The 20,023-nt window shown below is 45.2% G+C and overlaps 1 protein-coding gene across 2 annotated transcripts in view; it reads right to left on the bottom strand.

Annotated features, from left to right (window-relative positions):
- Positions 1 to 20,023, bottom strand: part of UBASH3B (ubiquitin associated and SH3 domain containing B) — a 159,096-nt gene that overhangs the window by 10,636 nt on the left and 128,437 nt on the right. For both annotated transcript variants that reach the window (XM_038005077.2, XM_038005079.2), the window contains exons 6-11: positions 13,439 to 13,647; positions 7,916 to 8,048; positions 6,479 to 6,599; positions 5,741 to 5,863; positions 4,103 to 4,195; positions 2,120 to 2,264 (exon numbers count right to left, since the gene is read on the bottom strand). In XM_038005077.2, coding sequence (XP_037861005.1) covers positions 2,120 to 2,264; positions 4,103 to 4,195; positions 5,741 to 5,863; positions 6,479 to 6,599; positions 7,916 to 8,048; positions 13,439 to 13,647 — 824 coding nt within the window. The remainder of the gene's footprint in view (positions 1 to 2,119; positions 2,265 to 4,102; positions 4,196 to 5,740; positions 5,864 to 6,478; positions 6,600 to 7,915; positions 8,049 to 13,438; positions 13,648 to 20,023) is intronic.

Genomic DNA, 20,023 nt, shown 5'->3' with positions numbered 1-20,023 from the left:
TCCTCTGGCCCAGCTCCTCAAGGCTAGGGTTGCTTTTCAATCCCCCAGGCCCTAGGCTGGTCTTGCTGCCTGTGGATGACGCTTCGATATTAGTCACCAGCCTGGTTAGCTTCCCTAACTCGGCTTTCAGTCTCACCTCCCTCCTGTTCTCTTCCTACCCCTGTTGCAAGGTGAGAGGGCTCTTTCAGCAGAGCCTGCCTGACTCACACTACCCCGGCTCTCAGGGCTTGCCCTTCTGCCTGTCACCATGTGTCTTCAATCATTTGGGCACCACTTCCTTGCTTCCAAAGGCTTGTTCATTTGGCATCATTAATTTCATAGGTAATTAAGCTCCAGGGCTGTCCCTTTCACATGCTTACACTTTGGCTTTCTCAACTGATTTTTCAAATTAGAGGCTTCAACTCCTCCCCCAATTCCCTCACCAAACAGAAAATGGTTGAATTGAATTCTGATTTGCCGGAGAGGAAAAGGCAATTTGGAATCAGGACTGTGTCCTGATCCCCAAGTTCCTGGCATCCATCCTTCTGCTCACACTGCTGGTGGGGTGTGTATCTGAGTGTACATTGACAGGCTCAGGTAGGATGATTCTGGAGACCTTTGTAAGGCAGCTTGGGAGGCAATGGCAGAACACACCTAAAGGAAATATCAAAGACATAGTTGACCCAAATTGGTCTGGGTGGGACTGGTGGTGAATGATGAAAGTCACTTAACCAATGTTGGTGGCAACTCCCCCTCTTTCCAGGCCAAAGGGATGCTGGCTGTTGCATGGGGACAACAATTTATTGCTAACTGCCTGCAAAGAGCAGAAAAACGGTGGCCAGAAAGGGGATAGGACAAAATGTGAAGTGTATTCGTAGGGGATCCTGTTGATCGATCTAATTTTATTTTTGAGCAATGCTAATTCCTTTCAGACAAGAAGCAGCAGCACATAACTAGTTAATGGGGTCATCTGAGGTCTTACTTGCTGAGCAGAAAATATGAGTATGGAAAAAGAAGATATTCTTTATTACCTTAGCTAGAAATGCACATTGCTTTATTTGTGGTTTGGGTAGGTATTTGAAATGAAAGGTCAATAGATATCACATAAGAAAGTTCTGCTTATCTTGACAACTTGTTATTATTAATTCTTTTTTTTTTTTTTTGATGGAGTCTCACTCTGTCACCAGGCTGGAGTGCAGTGGCACAATCTCGGCTCACTGCAAAACCTCCGCCTCCTGGGTTCAAGCGATTCTCCTGCCTCAGTCCTCCCAAGTAGCTGGGACTACAGGTGCGCACCACCACACCCAGCTAATTTTTATATTTTCAGTAGACATGGGGTTTCACCATGTTGGCCAGGGTGGTCTCGATCTCTTGACGTTGTGATCCACCCAGCCCGGCCTCCCAAAGTGCTGGGATTACAGGCGTGAGCCACCGCGCCCGGCCCTATTATTAATTCTTAATTGTGTACATGCGGATTATTCAGCTGTAAGCAATCTACAAACACTTTTTAAAATCCCAGCACAGTTGGGTCTAATGGAAAAAGGAAAGGAACAGGAATGGGATGACTGCCCAGAAGATTGCATGAGGCTGGACATGTAGAAAATGATGAATAAAGGTTATTATTATTATTGTTATATGTGGTCACTAAATGTATAAATACTTTTAGGCAAGTTATTTGAACTCTCTCGTATATAAAAATGGTTTACCTACATTCTGGGGATATAGCAATAATAAACAAAGATAATACAGAGATTTAAAAATGCTTTGAAAAATTAAATGTAGAAACTGTAAGACATCGTCATCTCCCTTATTGCTCCAATCTTCTCAACTGCATCATCACTAGCTGGTGCTTATGGCTGGAATGCAAAATGGTTTTATTACAGTGAAGCAGGTATAATAAAGTCAGAAAAATCCAACACGGGGGTGAGGCTGGAGAATCTAATCCACACTAATGCCAAATATGAAAAAAATGCTGGCTTTTCTCCAGTTTTGATGTCGAAAATCACAGCTCAATTTCCACCACTATGGACAACTGCCTGTAGGTGATGTCCAGCCCTGTCTCCTTCACGAACCTGGCCTAGTGCTAGTGCAGAAAGCACTTCCACACTGGCCTCAGTAAGCAGCAGTTTCCCAGGCTTACCTGTAGGTTGTATCAACACTCAGGTTGGCTGCAGCTAACTCCGATGGAGGTATCCATGCAGGTAACGTGCTCCCAGCAACCCATTTTGTCCACTCAAATAAGCCAGGCTCTACACGGATCTTCAAGTGATTTTCTTGTTGTAAACCTTAGGGGTAAAAGACAGTGAAGATGAAGGAAGTGCCTCTATATTCTCAGGCCAAATTGTTATAAAAATTCTGATAAATCAGTTATTCTCTTTCCTACTGGCTGCTATACATAGCTAAACAGAAGTGGAAGCATGTGGATTTGGACAAGGTTTTTAATTTTTGTGTATTACTAACACGTGAGTTTAATACTCCTGCCATACTCTGAGGATGTATGCTGGCTTTAAGTCATATCTGACTTAAGGAAAAAGGCCACAGGTCATTGTCCATATAATTTATTCAAGGCTGGGTTCGGTAGCTCACACCTGTAATCCCAACACTTTGGGAGGCTGAGAAGGGCGGATCACTTGAGGTTAGGAGTTGAGACCAGGCTGGCCAACATGGTGAAACCCCATCTCTACCCAAAACACAAAAATTAGCAGGGTATGGTGGCATGCACTTGTGGTCCCAGCACTCAGGAGGCTGAGGCAGGAGAATCACTTGAACCCTGGAGGCGAAAGATGTAGTGAGCCAAGATTGTGCCACTGCACTCCAGCCTTGGTGACACAGTGAGATTCTATCTCAAAAAGAGAAAATTTATTCAATTCTGTGACTACCATAATTCCTCTTTCTTTTTCTGTTTTGTTTGTTTGTTTTTTTGTTTTTGATACGGAGTCTCGCCCTGTCACCCAGGCTGGAGTGCAGTGGCCCAATCTTGGCTCACTGCAATCTCTGCCTCCTGGGTTCAAGTGATTCTCCGGCCTCAGCCTCCCGAGTAGCTGGGATGACAGGCACCTGCCACCATGCCCAGCTCTTTTTTTTTTTTGTATTTTTAGTAGAGACAGGGTTTCACCGTGTGAGCCAGGATGGTCTTGATCTCCTCACCTCGTGAACCGCCCACCTCAGTGGCCTCCCAAAGTGCTGGGATTACAGGCATGAGCCACCGCACCTGGCCCCCATAATTCCTCTTTCTAAGGCAAATTCCATGATGGTGTTACCAAGAAACTTCAGATAGTTTCTGAGTATCCAACATTGTATTTGAATATCATGTAAATTATTCATTTTCTCTACCAGAAAATCGAATGCTGAACATTTACTAGTAGCAGTGCAGAAGCCCTCTGTTTTACTGTAGTGTAGCTGGCTTCCTAGAAATGGTCCCTGCTTAGTTATCGTCATATTGCATGTAGTCCAGTTGTTCTGTGCAAATTTAATACATAAATGCCTTCTGGTAGTGAAGAGGTTTACTTAAGGTTAAAGGATAGAAGACTCAGATGTAGTGTCGAGTTCTTTGTTGGCTTATTTCTGGCTCATTCATTTCTTTGGTAGAAGTAAACAGTCTAATCCTGTTCCTTTTAGTTTTCCTTCCCATGAAATGAGAATGGAGATACCTGTAACTCATGCTTCCACAGATTTTAGGGTGAAAGTTGAGTATCTTGGTAGCAATGGTGCTTTTAAAGTCTTTCCAATTAAGTAAGGAAAAACATGATGACTAAGATTTGAGGCTCCTAGCAACACCACAGGAGGCAAACAACAGATCAAAACAGAAGTTATTTGACTATTAAGTGTAAAGGAAGGATCACACTCTATAAGCTCTAAACATTTTGCAAGCCTAGGATTCATCTAAGAGTGCTTTAAATTCTCAAAGAAAACATGATTAGTATACTTCCTCTTATTTCGCTTAGGCTGCCAGAGTATGTTTTTGTGACTTGGGCAAAGATTGCCTTCTGAAAGAATCCTTGCTTCATTCCAAATTCGAAGCTTTCAACTGGCAAATGTCCCATGACTCTAAGATAATTTATGTGTGGGGCTGCCTAGAAACAGAGGGATGGACTACTTGTTTTTGTCAACCTACAAGTCTTACCTTTCAAGATATTGTGTGCAGTCTGAACGCAGCGAAGGGACGGGGAGCAATAGACATGATCGATAATGGTATTGCTCTCTAATAAGGCTTCGCCTGCAAAGAAAACCACAAAAGAATCAGTCTGATGGATTTACTCAGTCTCACCTTGATTCGCAGGGTGAGAGGGGGCCAAGCAGTAAGCCCCTGTAAACCCTTCTTTCCTAACTGGGGCTCACATAGAGCCAGTGGTGTCAGCCTCTGTTAGTTTCTAACAAAACCCCTCATCGGTGTTCCTATGAGAGCAAGTGACAGAGCCCTTCTTGTCTTTTCTTTCCCTTCCCTCTGGTGCTAACAAGTGGTAAAGCCTTTAGCTAGGAGATATAAGAAACAGGACAATACTTTGGCTTCGAGTTTGTGAAAGAGGATTTATTTTATGAATATTAGGTCTTGTTTTAATTTTATTCTCTGCTAACCAAAATCTCAACGTGTCATATTCTTAGACACCAGAGATAAATCCCAACACCTCATACTTTAATGCTATCCTCATAAAATCCACTTCTTTAAAAAATTCATTATTATTCTTAATTTAATTTTCAGAGATAGGGTTTTGCTCTGTCACTCAGGCTGGAGTGCAGGGGTGCGATCATACCTCGCTGCAGCCTCAAACTCCAGGTCTCAAGCAATCCTCCTGCCTCAGCCTCTCAAAGTGCTAGACTGTAGGTGAGAGCCGCCACGCCGGGCCTGGAAACCAGTTATTTTGTCTACTGGATTAAATCCGAGCACCTTAATATGGTGATCAAGGTCTTCCATGAACTTGCCTTTATCCATCTTGCCAGCCTCATCTCTGCCTTGCCTTGCAATTTATACTCTAGACACAAGGCACTTTGTTTCCCCTGCATTCCTGAGGCTGTTTCTCAAGCCTCAGACAGTTTATGTGGTCCCTCCCACTGAGAATGCCATTTCCTCACTCCTGCTCCTTCTTTACCCAGCTAACTTCCACTTCAGCTCCCAGCTCACCTCTTCATCTCTTAGATGTCTTTTTGTGTTCCCATAATATTTGGTGACCACGCATAGCTCTATGTATATCATATTGTATGATATTTATCCACGCATAAGTTTGTTTCCCTGACTCACACTTGGGTTCCCCTAGTCCAATACCTTGCACAAAGTAAGTGAGCACTACATATCTGCTAAGCGACTGAACAGGAAAGTACTATCTCCCCACGGCAGTAACGGAATGGGCTTGCAGAGAGCTGGGCATCTTCAAAGGATCAGTTGGCCTTTATAAATTCAGCGAGTCCAGGGTCCGTCTTCTTCACTCTTGTCCTCTTCCACAGTCATGCTGGAGATGCTGCTGTCTTGAACTAGAGGCTGACCTGTCTGCTACATCCAACAGTGAGCACAGTAACCCAAGCCATTACTGGATCACGAGGTCCTCAATAAGGACCACACCTCATTCACTTTGGTCAACCAACCCAGGGCTGAGCACAGTGTCCTAAACTTAATGGTTGTGTAGTAAGTTCCTTTTGAATTGAGGAAATTTATTACTTGTAGGAAAGTTATAGAAGTCCCCAGGAAGGGTCCTGCATATCCATGGTACCAGCGTTTTGAAGGAGGCGGCAAGAAATGCCTGGAGTACAGTCACTCTAGGATACTTACCCACTAGTCTCGCTTGCATGCATCCAAACACAGTGATGGGAGCATCTTTCTCGTAATCTCTGAAACCACCACTCCGCTGAGGTAAACTATGAGGCATGTTCAGGTTGCTCCGTATGTAGCGGCCTGAAAAATAAAAAAGTTAGACAGAGGATACATACATTTCTTGTTTACTTGGGACTCCCTTACTGATCCTGACACTCTCCACCCCCATTCCTTCTTGGCCAAAGAGATCACATTGAGCTCTCTGGAGCTGACGGAAAATATCAAGGCTGATATTTTGTTTCATAAAGTGACTTGGAATTCACTCTTCCATTCTACTGACAAAAGTGACATGAGGTAGTTTCTCAGTGAAGGTAATAACCATGCACCCTAAGGCAGGCAAGCCTCCGTATCTTCAAATGCCACTCAAGTGAAAATGGAACCCAGTGAGCCCCGGAGGTTTAATGGCAGGAGCTCTGGCCATGGGATTAGGGCACGTTGCTGCTGCTGACTTTGCCATGTGGCCTTGGGCAAGACATCTGTCTTCTTTGGTCCTGGTATCCAAGTTTATAGAATGGGGACAAGAACACTTACTTCTTCCCTAAAGCTCAAGACAATCAGGAGGGGCTTACGGATAACAGACATTTTCTATAGTACACAAAACTATAAATGACTCCATCTGGATAACTGTAGCTTGACTGTGCCCCCTAAAGGCCATTATGGGTATGGCAGTGCTGAGCAGGCCCACCAACGACTCACCTTTGGCATCGAAGCACTGGGACAGCCAGTACTTCCCAAACACAACATCCATCCTCTCACCATGCCGACACACAAAGAGGCATCGCTTCTGGGGGCCCGGCTGGCTGTTGACCCTCAGCGGCTACAGAGAAAGAAAGGCTATTAGTGAAGACTCACATGGCAAAGTGGACATGTCTTGGAGCCAGGTGCCAGGTGAGCTGAGCTCTACTACCACAGTTCTGCCAAGGTATGACTAGGTGAGGACAGTAAGACTCATCCTACAGACCTCATAAGTTATTTTGAGGCTCAAATAAGATAAACTGCATGTCTTTATAAAATGAGAAGGGTTGTGAAAAGGGCATTATCGTTGCTACAGCTGCCCTTTGTAGGAGTAGCATTTGGCCATTACTAAAACATGCCGTACACTTTCAGTTACAGCTCAGAGGTAAAACTAGCCATTCATGTAGAGACAGCCATCTAGTGGGACATCTTCCCCCCCCAGAAGGGGCAATTCATCAACTTCTTCAGGGAGTGAGGGCTTCTGTGATCACAAATGTGTCTACCTTTTCTCTAAAGTGTGTGGCCAGACCACGTGGTCCTCATGGTCCACTCCAGCAATGAGACCCTGTTTTCCTATTCTAATCACAATGTAGGCTCTGCTATCTGACTATATGTACGTTGGTGATCCCCAAAATGAGACAACTGCTACCTCTGGGTGATGACACAGGCAAATCGAGTCAAAGGCTTGTCCAAATGACTTTGGCTTCTATAACTGCTGGATGGAACCTTGCAGATGTTTCTACATTCCTTCTTTCTGATATAGTCAACTTTTCCAGTTTCCTTAGTGCTGGCCAGCACTTCACATTTGCTTCTAGTGGCCCTGACAAGGTTAATATGTGGAATGGTGGCACGATCCTTCTCATCTCTTTTCCTATTGTTCCTTCATTCAAATCCTGGGCTCCAGCCACAATGGTCCACTCTCTTGATCCTCAACATGCCTGAACTTTCAGCTTGCCTCTATTTGTACTGTTCAACAACGACTCCCTGACTCCTTCTATCTCCAACCTTTCTTGAAAAAGTTAACACATACTGAGCACTCATTATATGCCAGTTATTGTGCCAGCCTTATTTTATTATTTTCTTTTATCTTTGTGACAAACTACAAAACAGATACAACTATGGGCATTATTCCTACTTTAGAGATAAAATTTCCTCCTATGTCTGTGGAACAACCTTCCTTATGAGCCTAGGTTCAAATGTTGGAAGTAACTGTCAGTACTGCTCATCTGACTCTTCCCAGCCTTGAATTTTTGTATATCTTTTATAATTTGGTGTCCTTTCTTCCCAAGAGATCATGGAACCTTTGGAGATAGCAAGGGCAATGCCTCATACTTAATAAATACGTTCTCAGTGAATCCTGGTTAGAGTTGGGGGTGTGACCCTCACAATCGGCTTTACCTGCATGGGTGGGCAGATGATAGTAAGAGGAGTCGTCTCCCCGAGCCCCTGGTCCTCATACGGCCGCCTCTCCAATACTCCATCCCCAAATGTGAGAGAGTTGGACGATGATGTATTTAAGATTGAGTAAGAACTGCAAAGGAAGATAAGGAAGGTGTGAACGCTCTGGCCATTAGTCATCAGCACTTCCTCCTGGGCTCAACAGGAGTGTGGGAATTAACTCAGCGCCCTCTGTGGGTAGCGCAATGATGAGGGAAGCTGAGCCGGAGTGGTCCCATTCCTAAAGGAAGAATACCTTCTTTTATACTGAAGACTTGCAGTTAATAAATTAGAGGTAGGCTGGGCGTGGTGACTCACACCTGCACTTTGGGACGCCAAGGCAGGTGGATCACTTGAGGTCAGGAGTTCGAGACCAGGCTGGCCAACATGGCAAAACCCCACCTCTACTAAAAATACAAAAAATCGGCTGGGCGTGGTCATGTGTGCCTGTAGTCCCAGCTACTCGGGAGGCTGAGGTATGAGAACCGCTTGAACCTGGGAGGTGGAGGTTGCAGTGAGCCAAGATCGCACCACTGCACTCCAGCCTGGGCGGTAGGGTGAAACTCCATCTCAAAAAGAAATAAAAATAAAAATAAGTAAATAAATAAATTAGAGGTAGATGGATTTCTGCACTAAGGACAGATATATTCATTCCTTTGGGCAGGGATGGGTCCTAGTGATTTTGTGCCATGCATGGTTCATGCCAAAGACAAGTTCAAGAATAACAATGTATCAATTATTTGTTTGCAGCTATTTTTCTGGTTCAAAAGAAATCTGTGATCCCTGTTGCCTTTAATATTTCCCGTGGTAATTTCCATCTGAAGTGAAGAGTGATAGGGGGGTCTTTTCACCATCTCCACCACTTAGCCAGTGGCTCCTAACAGTCAAGGAAACATTGTGCCAAAGTCCCCTATTCTACCCTCTTCAGTCTCCAAACCCTATCTCCCCTCAATCACACCTCCAACAAGATGATTACAAATAGAATTATTTCAGAGAAGACCATTCCCACCAGATGTTTAGAGCTGTGAGCCAAGAACTCTCATTTCTGAGTGTAACACTATAGCTACAGAAGCCTAAAAAGAGGTCTTGCTGAAAGGAAGACAGTCAAAACCTGCCAAGCTTAAATTATTGTCAATAGTAAGACTTCCACAAGGCTTTATCTAATAAACATTGCAATTTAAATGTGGTTGTTAGGCAAATCCAGTGAACATCTTTGGAAATCACTGAGCAGAGTCCAGGGGAAACATTTACATTTTATAGATTTCTTGCTTCTTTACAATTTGGGTAGCTATCTATCCCAGTTTGCTCCATATACTCCTGGCTTGCATCTGCTGACCCAGCAACCTCGGGCTACCATCTGTTTTGGATTATTCACTTTTAACATTGTATTATCAGAATTTTATTTTAGAGATGGAGTGTTACTTTTGTCACCCAGGCTGAAGTGCAATGACACGATGTCGGCTCACTGCAACCTCCACCCTGAAGGTTCAAGCGATTTTCCCGCCTCAGCCTCTGGAGTAGCTGGGATTACAGGCGTGTGTCACCACGCCCGGCAATTTTTGTATTTTTAGTAGAGACGGGGTTTCACCATGTTGGCCAGGTTGGTCTTGAACTTCTGAACTCAGGTGATCTGACCACTTGGCCTCCCGAAGTCATCCTGGGATTACAGGCGTGAGCCACCGCACCTGGCCCAGAATTTTATTTTTGAAAATAACTTTTTATATTCACAAATATAATACAGCCAACTGGTTGTTGGTAAATTTTTGTTCCAAAAATTATGTAGTTTTAACTATCTTAGCACCCCGTTCACTTTCAGAAGTGGCTGCTTTTTCACTACAAGTGACAGACTCGTTCTATCTACTCATAAACGAAGGTCTCAGAAGTCTCATGCCCTGAAAAACTGATTTTGAATACTTGTGCATATCAGAATCACCAGGGGACTTTAAAAAAAAACACTCATGCTGGGGTTCTGCTTCTCACAGGCTATGATTCAGTAGGTCAGGGGTGGGACCCAGGAAACCTGCATCAGTCCATCTGAATACGTTGCCAAGTGAAACCTGTTATGGTAAAATTTAAGTAACTGTAGCCCAAGGAAATCTTGTGCTGTTCACACGGTATAAGAGACCAGCTATTCTACTTTATTTTAAACTAAGACCCTTCCAAACATCACACAGTTCAAGAAAATCCAGTTTGGCTGGGCACAGTGGCTCACGTCTGTAATTCCAGCACTTTGGGAGGCCGAGGCAAGTGGATCACCTGGGGTCAGGAGTTCAAGACCAGCCTGGTCAACATGGTGAAACTCTGTCTCTATTAAAAATACAAAAATTATCTGGGCGTAGTGGCAGACACCTGAAGTCCCAGCTACTCAGGAGGCTGAGGCAGGAGAATCACTGGAACCCAGGAGGCGGAGGTTATGGTGAGCTCACATCACACCACTGCACTCCAGCCTGGGTGACAGAGTGAGACTCCATCTCAGAAAAAAAAAAAAAAAAAAAAAAAAGAAAATCCAGTTTTATTGTCTGACTCATCAAAGCTTCAGGGTGCAAAACGTCTGGCTACCTAGAATCGTGCTGACATCTTGCGTGTACATGTCTGTTTCTTTACTTTGTTGCAGCTGTGAAGATACTAATAGGATTCCTTCTCTCCCTCCTTCGGCTCCCATGGCAAGACGAATGCCAGCCTCTTTCCCTTCTTAACTGTCATTATAATCAAAGGACCTGACTCACTCTGAGACAGCGTGGAGCTGCCAGTTCCAGTAAGACAACAGTCAGATGCTTCTTGCTTAGAACAGTGGAGGGAGGAAGCCGGGTCTAAGATCCAGAACATCTCAAGCATCAGCAGAGCTGGCTTCTCCTGTGCTAAGCCCGAGCGGCCAGGCAGCTCACCCAGCTTCAGAGAACACATGGAGGCTTCATCAACTTGCCTTACTTAGAACCAAGTAAGACACTCAAGTTAGTGTGGAGAGAACATATTTCCTTAGGAGGGACTCAGAGAACTGAGAAGCACTCGGCAGGGAGTGTAGTTAAACTCATTGACCCCCAATCATGACTTGTTGCCTGGATCCCCTGGGCAACTCCCACCATGCCAGCCAGGCCATGCTTGCCATTCCCCTGGGGCTCTACCTCCTGATGTCTATCCTGGGTTAGGAGAGAAGATCTGTCTTACAAGGAAGCTGGGCTCTGCCTCCTTGAGTCATTTAACCTCTGGGGTTAAAGAGGAAAGTGCAGTTCATCTACAGGATTGCTTTTATGGGAGACACATTTCCTTTGATGAGCGCTCAGTGAGGACTGGCAAACACAAGATAGAAAAAAGTCATCATTATGCAAATGGTGATTTTATAGTCACCGCTATACACCAGACTCTGAACCATGTAAAGCGAAGCTCGGCATTGCAGTCTTCACAACAACCTTATGAGGTGAGCGCAATGATTAGTTCCATTTTTTAGATGAGCAAACAGAGGCTCAGAGAGGTAATGCAACTTGGCCAAGGCCACACAGCTGGTAAGTGGTAGAGTTATTGCTTAAATCCAAGACTATTGGAATCCAGTCTCAAATTCTTAATTACAATAAACTAATGCCTAACTTATTTCCCTACTTTGAACGGAGTTGGCTGGGGAAGCTGTTAGTTTAATTTCAGACATTGTTCTCACAGACATGACATCATTAGTAATCTTGAGAGATTATATTTGAGAATAAAAGATGACACAAAGACCTCCCTGGGACGCACTGACCGAAGTCACTCAGGTTCACCTATACGTCGGCCTGAGCTGTAATTTAGGGAAGAGTGGGTTTGGATGGAGCGAACTCTAAGAGATCAGCACTCTTCTCACATACATCCACCTTTTTTTTTTTTTTTTTTGAGACAAAGTCTTGCTCTGTTGCCCAGGCTGGAGTACAGTGGTATGATCTCGGCTCACTGCAACCTCCACCTCCCAGGTTCAAGTGATTCTCCTGCCTCAGCCTCCTGAGTAGTTGGGACTACAGGCGTGTGCCACCACGCCCAGCTGATTTTTTTTTTTTTTTTTTTTTTTTTTTTTTTAGTACAGACGGCGTTTCACCATGTTGGTCAGGCAGGCCTTGAACTCCTGACCTCAAGTGATCCACCCACCTTGGCCTCCTAAAGTGCTGGGATTACAGACGTGAACCACCGCACCTGGCCATACACCCACTTTTAAGAAAGAGATCTGATAAAACAGCAACTCCAAGTACTGTAAAATAAAAAATAATAGATCTGAGAACTATGCTTTGTCAGGCAAATAATCTTTTAGTTCTCAGTTTATTCATGCAATTTTGCTTTACTTGTTGTTATAGGGATTAAAATGGAGACTTTGGAAACCCAGCTTATATATTTTGATCTTCCAAAGCACTTCTGAAAAAGCAAATGTTTGGGGAACATGAGACAACTCTGACCTCTAATTTTGTGCCATCCAGTTCTGCAGGCTCACGGGCTGGGCTGAGGTGGGAGCGGAGTGAAAGAGAGGGGAAAGGATTGCTGGGTGGGGTTATTGAGGAAGAAAATATTATTTCCCATCTTTGGATTTGTGGTTTGTGGCTCACTAGGGTAGGGGACCTTTATTTTCTCCTTCCAGGCAAAAGACTTGATGAAATCATTTCTCTCTGCTTCTCCTTTATGGTGATAATAACAATGTTAGCCACCAAGCAGCTGGTGCTCAGGGCTTCTGCCTCTCAGTCATGTTGCCACATGACAAAAACAAGAGGGAGGAAAACAAACCAGCACGCAGGCCCTGGCTAGATGCCCCAGTGTGCCAGGGAAGCACTAAGAAAGAGAAGATGCCTTTTGTTTCTGTTTTCTCTATTGGAACAAAGTTGGCCACTGAACACAGGACCAGTATGGAATAGGGGCAAAATAGTAATGAGGGATGGGAGGAAAGTGATTACCCTAAAGAAGACTGGCAGAGGGGAGGGGGGAAATGGATCCCTTTTCAGTCTGGCAGTTGCCTGTTCCCTTAGACATGGTCTTTGTTGTCTAGGCATGCACGGGCTATGTCTAGAGACTTGCTCAGGGTCACTTAGCAAATGAAGGATACAGTTAGGGCTCCTGCCTCTTGAAACCTCCTTCTCTATCGGTCTGGCTGGCAGGGTAGTAATCTGCCCAGCTGCTTCGGGGAGTCAGACCACCCTGAGTCATGACCCAGGAGAAGGTGGACAGAAGCCCTAAAGCAGTGAAGACGCAGCGCTGGGATGATGCCACCCTTCAGCCAGAAGAGATGGACCCCATGCAGCCTCGGTTTAGTCTCTGATCAGGAACTCAAGCAGACAACTATGGCAAACGGGGCAGGCAGAGGGAAGCAGAGCAATTCATTTCACATTTTTCCCATGCCTCAAGTCAGCTGCTTTCCCGGAAGTCTGGAACCCACAGAGCCTTCTTCCCGTGGGCTCCATTTACTGCTGCCCTGTGTATCCAGGATCCAGTCTGCCTTAGCAACGTTCTTCAAATGGCATAAAGGTCTTGGTGTCTGCTTACCCATGAAATATCCAGGTGCTGCATTCATCAGCCTTGGTAATGTAATTCTCAGGCAGGAGCCCAGAGCAGCCAGTGGTTAAGGACGTGCCGTAGATCCAACCCTCGCTGGTGCTGGTCTGCTCCATTGGAGACATGAAGATGAAGTCCCCAGGGACCAGCTCCAGCTCGTCATCATTTTGTGGGGTATAGGGGTAGATGACCTGTAATGTCTGAAAAAGGAAGAGAGGGTGAGTAAGCCCCAGGCCTCACCATTCTCCTGAGTGCCTTTAGGGCAGGACTGTGTGTTCTGCATTAATACTGCACACCTCCAGGGGGCGATGTGCCCTGAGTAGATGTGAATTCCTATCAGAGTGCATGTCTCTCTTCAGAGTACTGCAGGTGTATGCCTGGTGCTAGAAATGGTTCCATACTTTTCTTCAGGCATGTCTAGATTTCCCATCAGGATTCAAGTATCGTTTTTGGAAACTGACCTGAAATCCTGTAGGCTCGCTGGCCAACTGCTATACAAATGGACTTGGACCTAGTTTCCCTTGCTTCATCTGATAGTCACCATGACAGACACTTGAAACCCAGCTCACGGAAAGCCAGTCTTCCATATGGGGATTACAGATGGGCCAGGTGAAGTGTCTCTCCTACAGGAAGGCTCAGGGAATGAAGTACCCCTTTCTATGTAACTTAGCTCTTTATTTATGAATTATTATTATTATTTTGAGATGGAGTTTCACTCTTGTCGCGCAGGCTGGAGTGCAATGGTGCGATCTCAGCACACTGCAGCCTCCGCCTCCTGGGTTCAAGTGATTCTCTTGCCTCAGCCTTCCTGGTAGCAAGGATTTCAGGCAGCCGCCACCACACCTAGCTAATTTTTGTATTTTTAGTAGAGACAGCGTTTCACCATGTTGGCCAGGCTGGTCTCGAACTCCTGACCTCAGGTGATCCCCCTCTCTCTCGGACTCCTAAACTGCTGAGATTACAGGTGTGAGTCACCACGCCTGGCCAACTTAGCTCTTTAAACCAGACATGGTTCTTACCTTAAAGGAGATTTCTTTAAACCTATAGTTTTAACAAAGATCCTGAAAGAAAAATGTCTAGACATCAGTGTCTGTGTCAGCATGTAGCCAGCTTTCATCAGATGGAGAAAACGTTCTTACTTTGGGCTCCCAAACAGGCCCTAGGCCAAAAACAGGCCATGCCAGTTGGCTATTTATTCTTCTTTTTGCCTTCCTTCCCTGGGATGTATTAACATCACAGATACAGGCATGAAGGTGCTACAGAAAACATTTATTTTAATATTTTTTGTTACTAATAGTGGGAGACCTCAATAGTAAGGAAACTATTTCCTATCTTATTTGCTTCACAAGGGACATAAAGACGGAGAAAGCTGTAATAGCTTTCACTGTTTTCTAGGGTCTCAAAGCCATTAGTTGGATGCTAAGTATTCTGGTCTCCACTTGCATATTTCTAACTTTGGCTTCAGTTTTCTCACCTATAAAATAATACTTAAGACTATAAAAGTTAAATGAGACAATCTAAGAAAACACCTTAGGACAGAGCCTTGTGCACCAAAGGGGCATTATTTATTTATTTATTTATTTATTTATTGAGATGGAGTTTTGCTCTTGTTGCCCAGGCTTGAGTGCAATGGTGTGATCTCAGCTCACTGCAACCTCTGCCTCCCAGGTTCAAGTGAGTCTCCTGCCTCAGCCTCCTGAGTAGCTGGGATTACAGGCATGAGCCACCATGCCCGGCTCATTTTGTATTTTCAGTAGGACGGGGTTTCTCCATGTTGGTCAGGCTGGTCTCGAACTCCCGACCTCAGGTGATCCTCCTGCCTCAGCCTCCTAAAGTGCTGGGATTACAGGCGTGAACTGGGGCATAATTATTTCTACAGAACCAGAGCACCTGATCTCCCAGGTCACATCCTTCCTTCCAGCCGACCCTGATCCCTGGACCCTGCGCTGGGTAGGCCTGTGAACTAATTGGCTCGTTGATGTCAAGGTGGTACACCAGAACATGTTATGAAGAGAGAATTTCCTTCCGGAAATCTCTAAAGAAAGGAGCCCTTAAGGTGTGATTCTTTCCGGAGGATGAGCGTGATTGTGCAGGGAGCTCATTTGTACTGCGGTGTTTCTGATTCTCCTTTTATGTAGGGCGCCTGTTTGTTTCTCTAATTCTGACTCCAGCATCTTTCAGTTCTAGATCTTCCTGCTCCGATTCCTTCCTTATTCTTCCTGTCCCTCTGCCTCATACACACTTAAACCACCTCTTCAAACAAGCCAGGAAGGTTTTCTGTGGGATTGTTAAATCAGCTTAAAGGGAAAAAAAAATTCACGCAAAATCTCATAAACTGCAAAGCTAAATGTGTGACGTCCCATGAAAAGGAACATTCTTTCTTTTCTGGGACAAGGTGGAGAAAGGCACCGAGTCACAGGGAAACAAGCCTAAACTCGTGTTCTTTAAATGTTCAAGCACAGCATGGTCTTGGCTAATAATGCCTTTGGCCCAGTAGTGCCTTTCCCCTTGAGAAACTCAATGCAATTTCAGAGAAGCCCTCACTTGTTCTATCACACAGGGGAGGTGGGTATTCATTCTATTTCTAGGTTATCCCCAGGAAAACTGAGGCACAGCAAAAGGTAGAGACAATATGTCCTAGGCATAGGGAAGCTGGACAATAAGTAGGTTCGATTTATTGAATGAACAATAAAAGAATTAAGGCATTGTAGCAAATCTAAAATTATAACTAGGACCCATGTCCCACTGCCCTTTCTCACTCACCAAAAGCAGATTCAAAACCTTAGCCTAAGTTTGAGAGATATGAGAACACAAGCCTAATTTATATTACATTCTACTTATTTTGTTTTATGTTTGCCATCTACTTGTAAGAACTCTTCTTTTTTTTTTTTTTTTTCTTTTTTGGTGAGATGGAGTCTTGCTCTGTTGCCCAGGCTAGAGTGCAGTGGCATGATCTTGGCTCACTGCAACCTCTGCCTCCCGGACTCAAGCGATTCTCCTGTCTCAGCCTCCGGAGTAGCTGGGACTACAGGTGTGTACAACCAAACCTGGTTAATTTTTGTGTTTTTGGTAGAGACAAGGTTTTACTGTGTTGGCTAGGCTGGTTTCCAACTCCTGACCTCAAGTGATGCGCCCGCCTTGGCCTCCCAAAGTGCTGGGATTACAGGTGTAAGCCACTGTGCCTGGCCTGTACTCTAAGAACCCTCGAATCCAGGACCAGCGCCGTGGCTCACGCTTGTAATTCCAGCATTTGGAATGCCAAGGCGGACGGATCACGAGGTCAGGAGATCAAGACCATCCTGGCTAACATGGTGAAACCCCATCTCTACTAAAAATACAAAAAATTAGCCAGGCGTGGTGGTGGGCACCTGTAGTCCCAGCTACTCAGGATGCTGGGGCAGGAGAATGGTGTGAACCCAGGAGGCGGAGGTTGCAGTGAGCCGAGACTGCACCACTGCACTCTGGCCTGGGTGATAGAGCAAGACTCCATCTAAAAAAAAACAAAACGAACTCTTGAATCCACTTCTGGTATGTTTTTCCTCCCTTACTACAGTGGGAGGAAACTCAGTTTGCTGAATGAAAGGCAGCCACAGCCCTGTGTGAATACAGGAGCTGAAATGTCTTTGGAGCCCTTTTTATTCTCACTCACAGTAATAGCTGCAGCAATTTGTTGTTGCTGTTGAACCCACCTTGTGCTGGGTATTACATTAGAGCCTTTCCATACAGCTTCTTTATTTAGTCTTCATAACCATCTAGCAAAACATTGTCACCATTTTACAGATGAGAAAACTAAGGACTGGAGATCTGTACAAGTTGTCAAAGTGAATTTAACCCTTGCTAAAGTGATGGAGCCAGAATTTGAAGCCAAGTGTGCTGGACTCCAAAATTGATGGTTTTTGGATCACCCTGTACTTCCTCTGGATTTCTACTGGTTGGTATATTAAACTGGCATGGCCCAGCGTAATCACTAACATGAAAGAGCCTATGTGAAATACAAATGAGGATCTGCGGGTCCAAATCGAGTGAGAATCTAAGCAGCAGAGGGATGAGGCCTTGGAGTTTTCCTAAGCATCATGGTGCCTTGCCAGAGTGTCCTTGCCTAAACCACTCTCCTTCTCTGGACATCTGTCCCCTCACTGGAACAGTCAATCAAAACTGCCTCCTGGGGGCAGGTTGAAGAAGGCAGGTAAGAAGAGGGTTACATGTGCAGACGGCTCAGGTAGGACCAAAAGACCTCACGGGAGAGGTCCAGTCCAAAGGGGCCGAGGAGAGCTTTATCAGAACGAACGGTAATAAATGAGCTTTTACAAATAAGAGATAAAAGAGGCCAAGTTATTTTTAGAAAATAATTCACGTGGGCGCTTGCTGCCTTTTTCCTTCCATGCCAGTTGAGCAGAATGTGGGTCAGGCAGAAAAGCAATTACCCTTTGAGTTAACTGGAGGACAGTGTTGATTAGAGGATATTCCTTGTAAAATTCCACTGCCACCTTCCATCTCTTAGAAAGGTGACTTCTCAGAGGTCATCTGCATGCAACCCTTGACTTTTTTTTTCTTTGCCCTCTGAAGGAGTCCAACCAGCCACACCTCCTTTGTCATCTTCAGGGCTAGTTCTAAGTGACTCTAGGAGATGTCAGAATTGTTTTTGTTTTTTGTTTTTTGTTTTATTGAGACGGAGTCTCGCTCTGTCGCCCAGGCTGGAGTGCAGTGGTGCGATCTCGGCTCACTTCAAGCTCCGCCTCCCGGGTTCACGCCATTCTCCTGCCTCAGCCTCCCCAGTAGCTGGGACTACAGGCACCCGCCACCACGCCCGGCTAATTTTTTTGTATTTTTAGTAGAGACGGGGTTTCACTGTGTTAGCCAAGATGATCTCAATCTCCTGACCTCGTGATCCGCCCGCCTCAGCCTCCCGAAGTGCTGGGATTACAGGCGTGAACCACCGAGCCTGGCCTGAGATGTCAGAATTCTTAAGTAAGATCAGGCCCAGTCTGCTCAAGGCATCTTACAGAAACCTGCATCAAATGACTCAAAAGGAGGACATCACGTTCCCATGAGCAGAGTCAGACAAAGCTGCACGCCCCTGACACTCACAGGCGCATGCTGAGCCCTGAACCTCTGATTCGTGGGTTGGCTCTTCTACCACTTCCAAAACAATGAGCTTGCCTGCTCTCAGCCGTGGGGTTCTAACTGTTTTCTCATATATATATATATTTTTTTAAGAAGCCTAAAAGAGATATTAAAAGGCTATGCAAACTAACAGAAATATCAGTTCTTTGGCTGTTTGAAAAAGTGGGAAATAAATGTTAAGTATTGCTTAATAAATGTAGTTAAGTTGGAAGGCACATTTTTAACACACGATGAGGTCTCTCGTGGGTGGGGAGAGATACAGTCTCACTATGCTGCCCAGGCTGGTATGGAACTCCTGGTCTCAAGCAATACCTCTGCCTCAGCCTCCCAAAGTGCTGGGATTATAGGTGACAGCCACCATGCCTGGCTATGATGTAGTTTTGTTTCGGACAGGTTGCCCTTCTTTATTGGTCAAAATACTTGGGCTCTCGCTTCATCTCTGGCCTTAAGTTACTAAGACACTAATGTTTTTGTGTCTCAGCTTCTCCTTCAGGATAGAAAAAGACAATATTGGCCAGGTGCGGTGGCTCATGCCTGTAATCCCAGCACTTTGGAAGACCGAGGCGGGCAGATCACCTGAGTTCGAGACCAGCCTGGCCAACACAGTGAAACCCTGGTGCTACTAAAAATACAAAAAATTAGCCCAGTGTGGTGGCGGGCGCCTGTAATCCCAGCTACTTGGGAGGCTAAGGCAGGGGAATCGCTTGAATCCGGGAGGCGGAGATTGCAGTGAGCCAAGATTGCGCCATTGCACTCCAGCCTGGGCAACAAGGAGTGAAACTCCATTTCAAAAAAAAAAAAGGCAATATTATGCTTCCAAGATGTCACATACTTGTCTAGAAGGCAATGTTGATTCCCTCAAAGGAAGGATGGTAGGGCTGTGCCAATCTTTCTTCAGTTTTCTCACTCAGGCCTCCCACTGGGATGTGCAAAGACGCTCACAACAGGTGGTTTGAGTTTTCTTTTCATGCGTGTCTGTCCTCAGAACCCCTTGAGGACAGGACCACATTTAAAAATTCCAGTATGCAACATGGTACTTTGCATGACACAGATACACAGCAAAGACGTGTTGATTATGTCTTTGCAAGGTTTTTGTTTTTGTTTGTATTTATGTGTTCTTCAACTCACCTAAGGCCAAAATGATGTCTTCCATTAACACCATAAATTTATATAATATGAAAAATTTTCCAATATATTTTTTATTTATTCTCTCTCATTTCATTTCTTTTTCGCTGGGGTAAGATTGGCAGGGGAGACAGAACTATGTTACCCAGATGAGCCACTTGTGACCCAGAAAGGAGGGAGGCATGCTGGAAGCCTCCCAGGGAGCCAGGCAGAGGCTGGACACAATCCTGGGCCAACGGACTCTCCATTAGGTGCTTGCTCCGTTTTTCCCCTGTAGGTACCCATCTCCCTGCAGCAGCGAGCTGCTGACTCTGATCGCATCCCTGC

This window comes from Chlorocebus sabaeus, chromosome 1 (assembly GCF_047675955.1).
Source record: "Chlorocebus sabaeus isolate Y175 chromosome 1, mChlSab1.0.hap1, whole genome shotgun sequence".
NCBI classification, from domain to species: Eukaryota; Metazoa; Chordata; class Mammalia; order Primates; family Cercopithecidae; genus Chlorocebus; species Chlorocebus sabaeus.
Note: the sequence above shows the minus strand (reverse complement) of the source record. Positions and strands in the feature narration are given on the sequence as shown.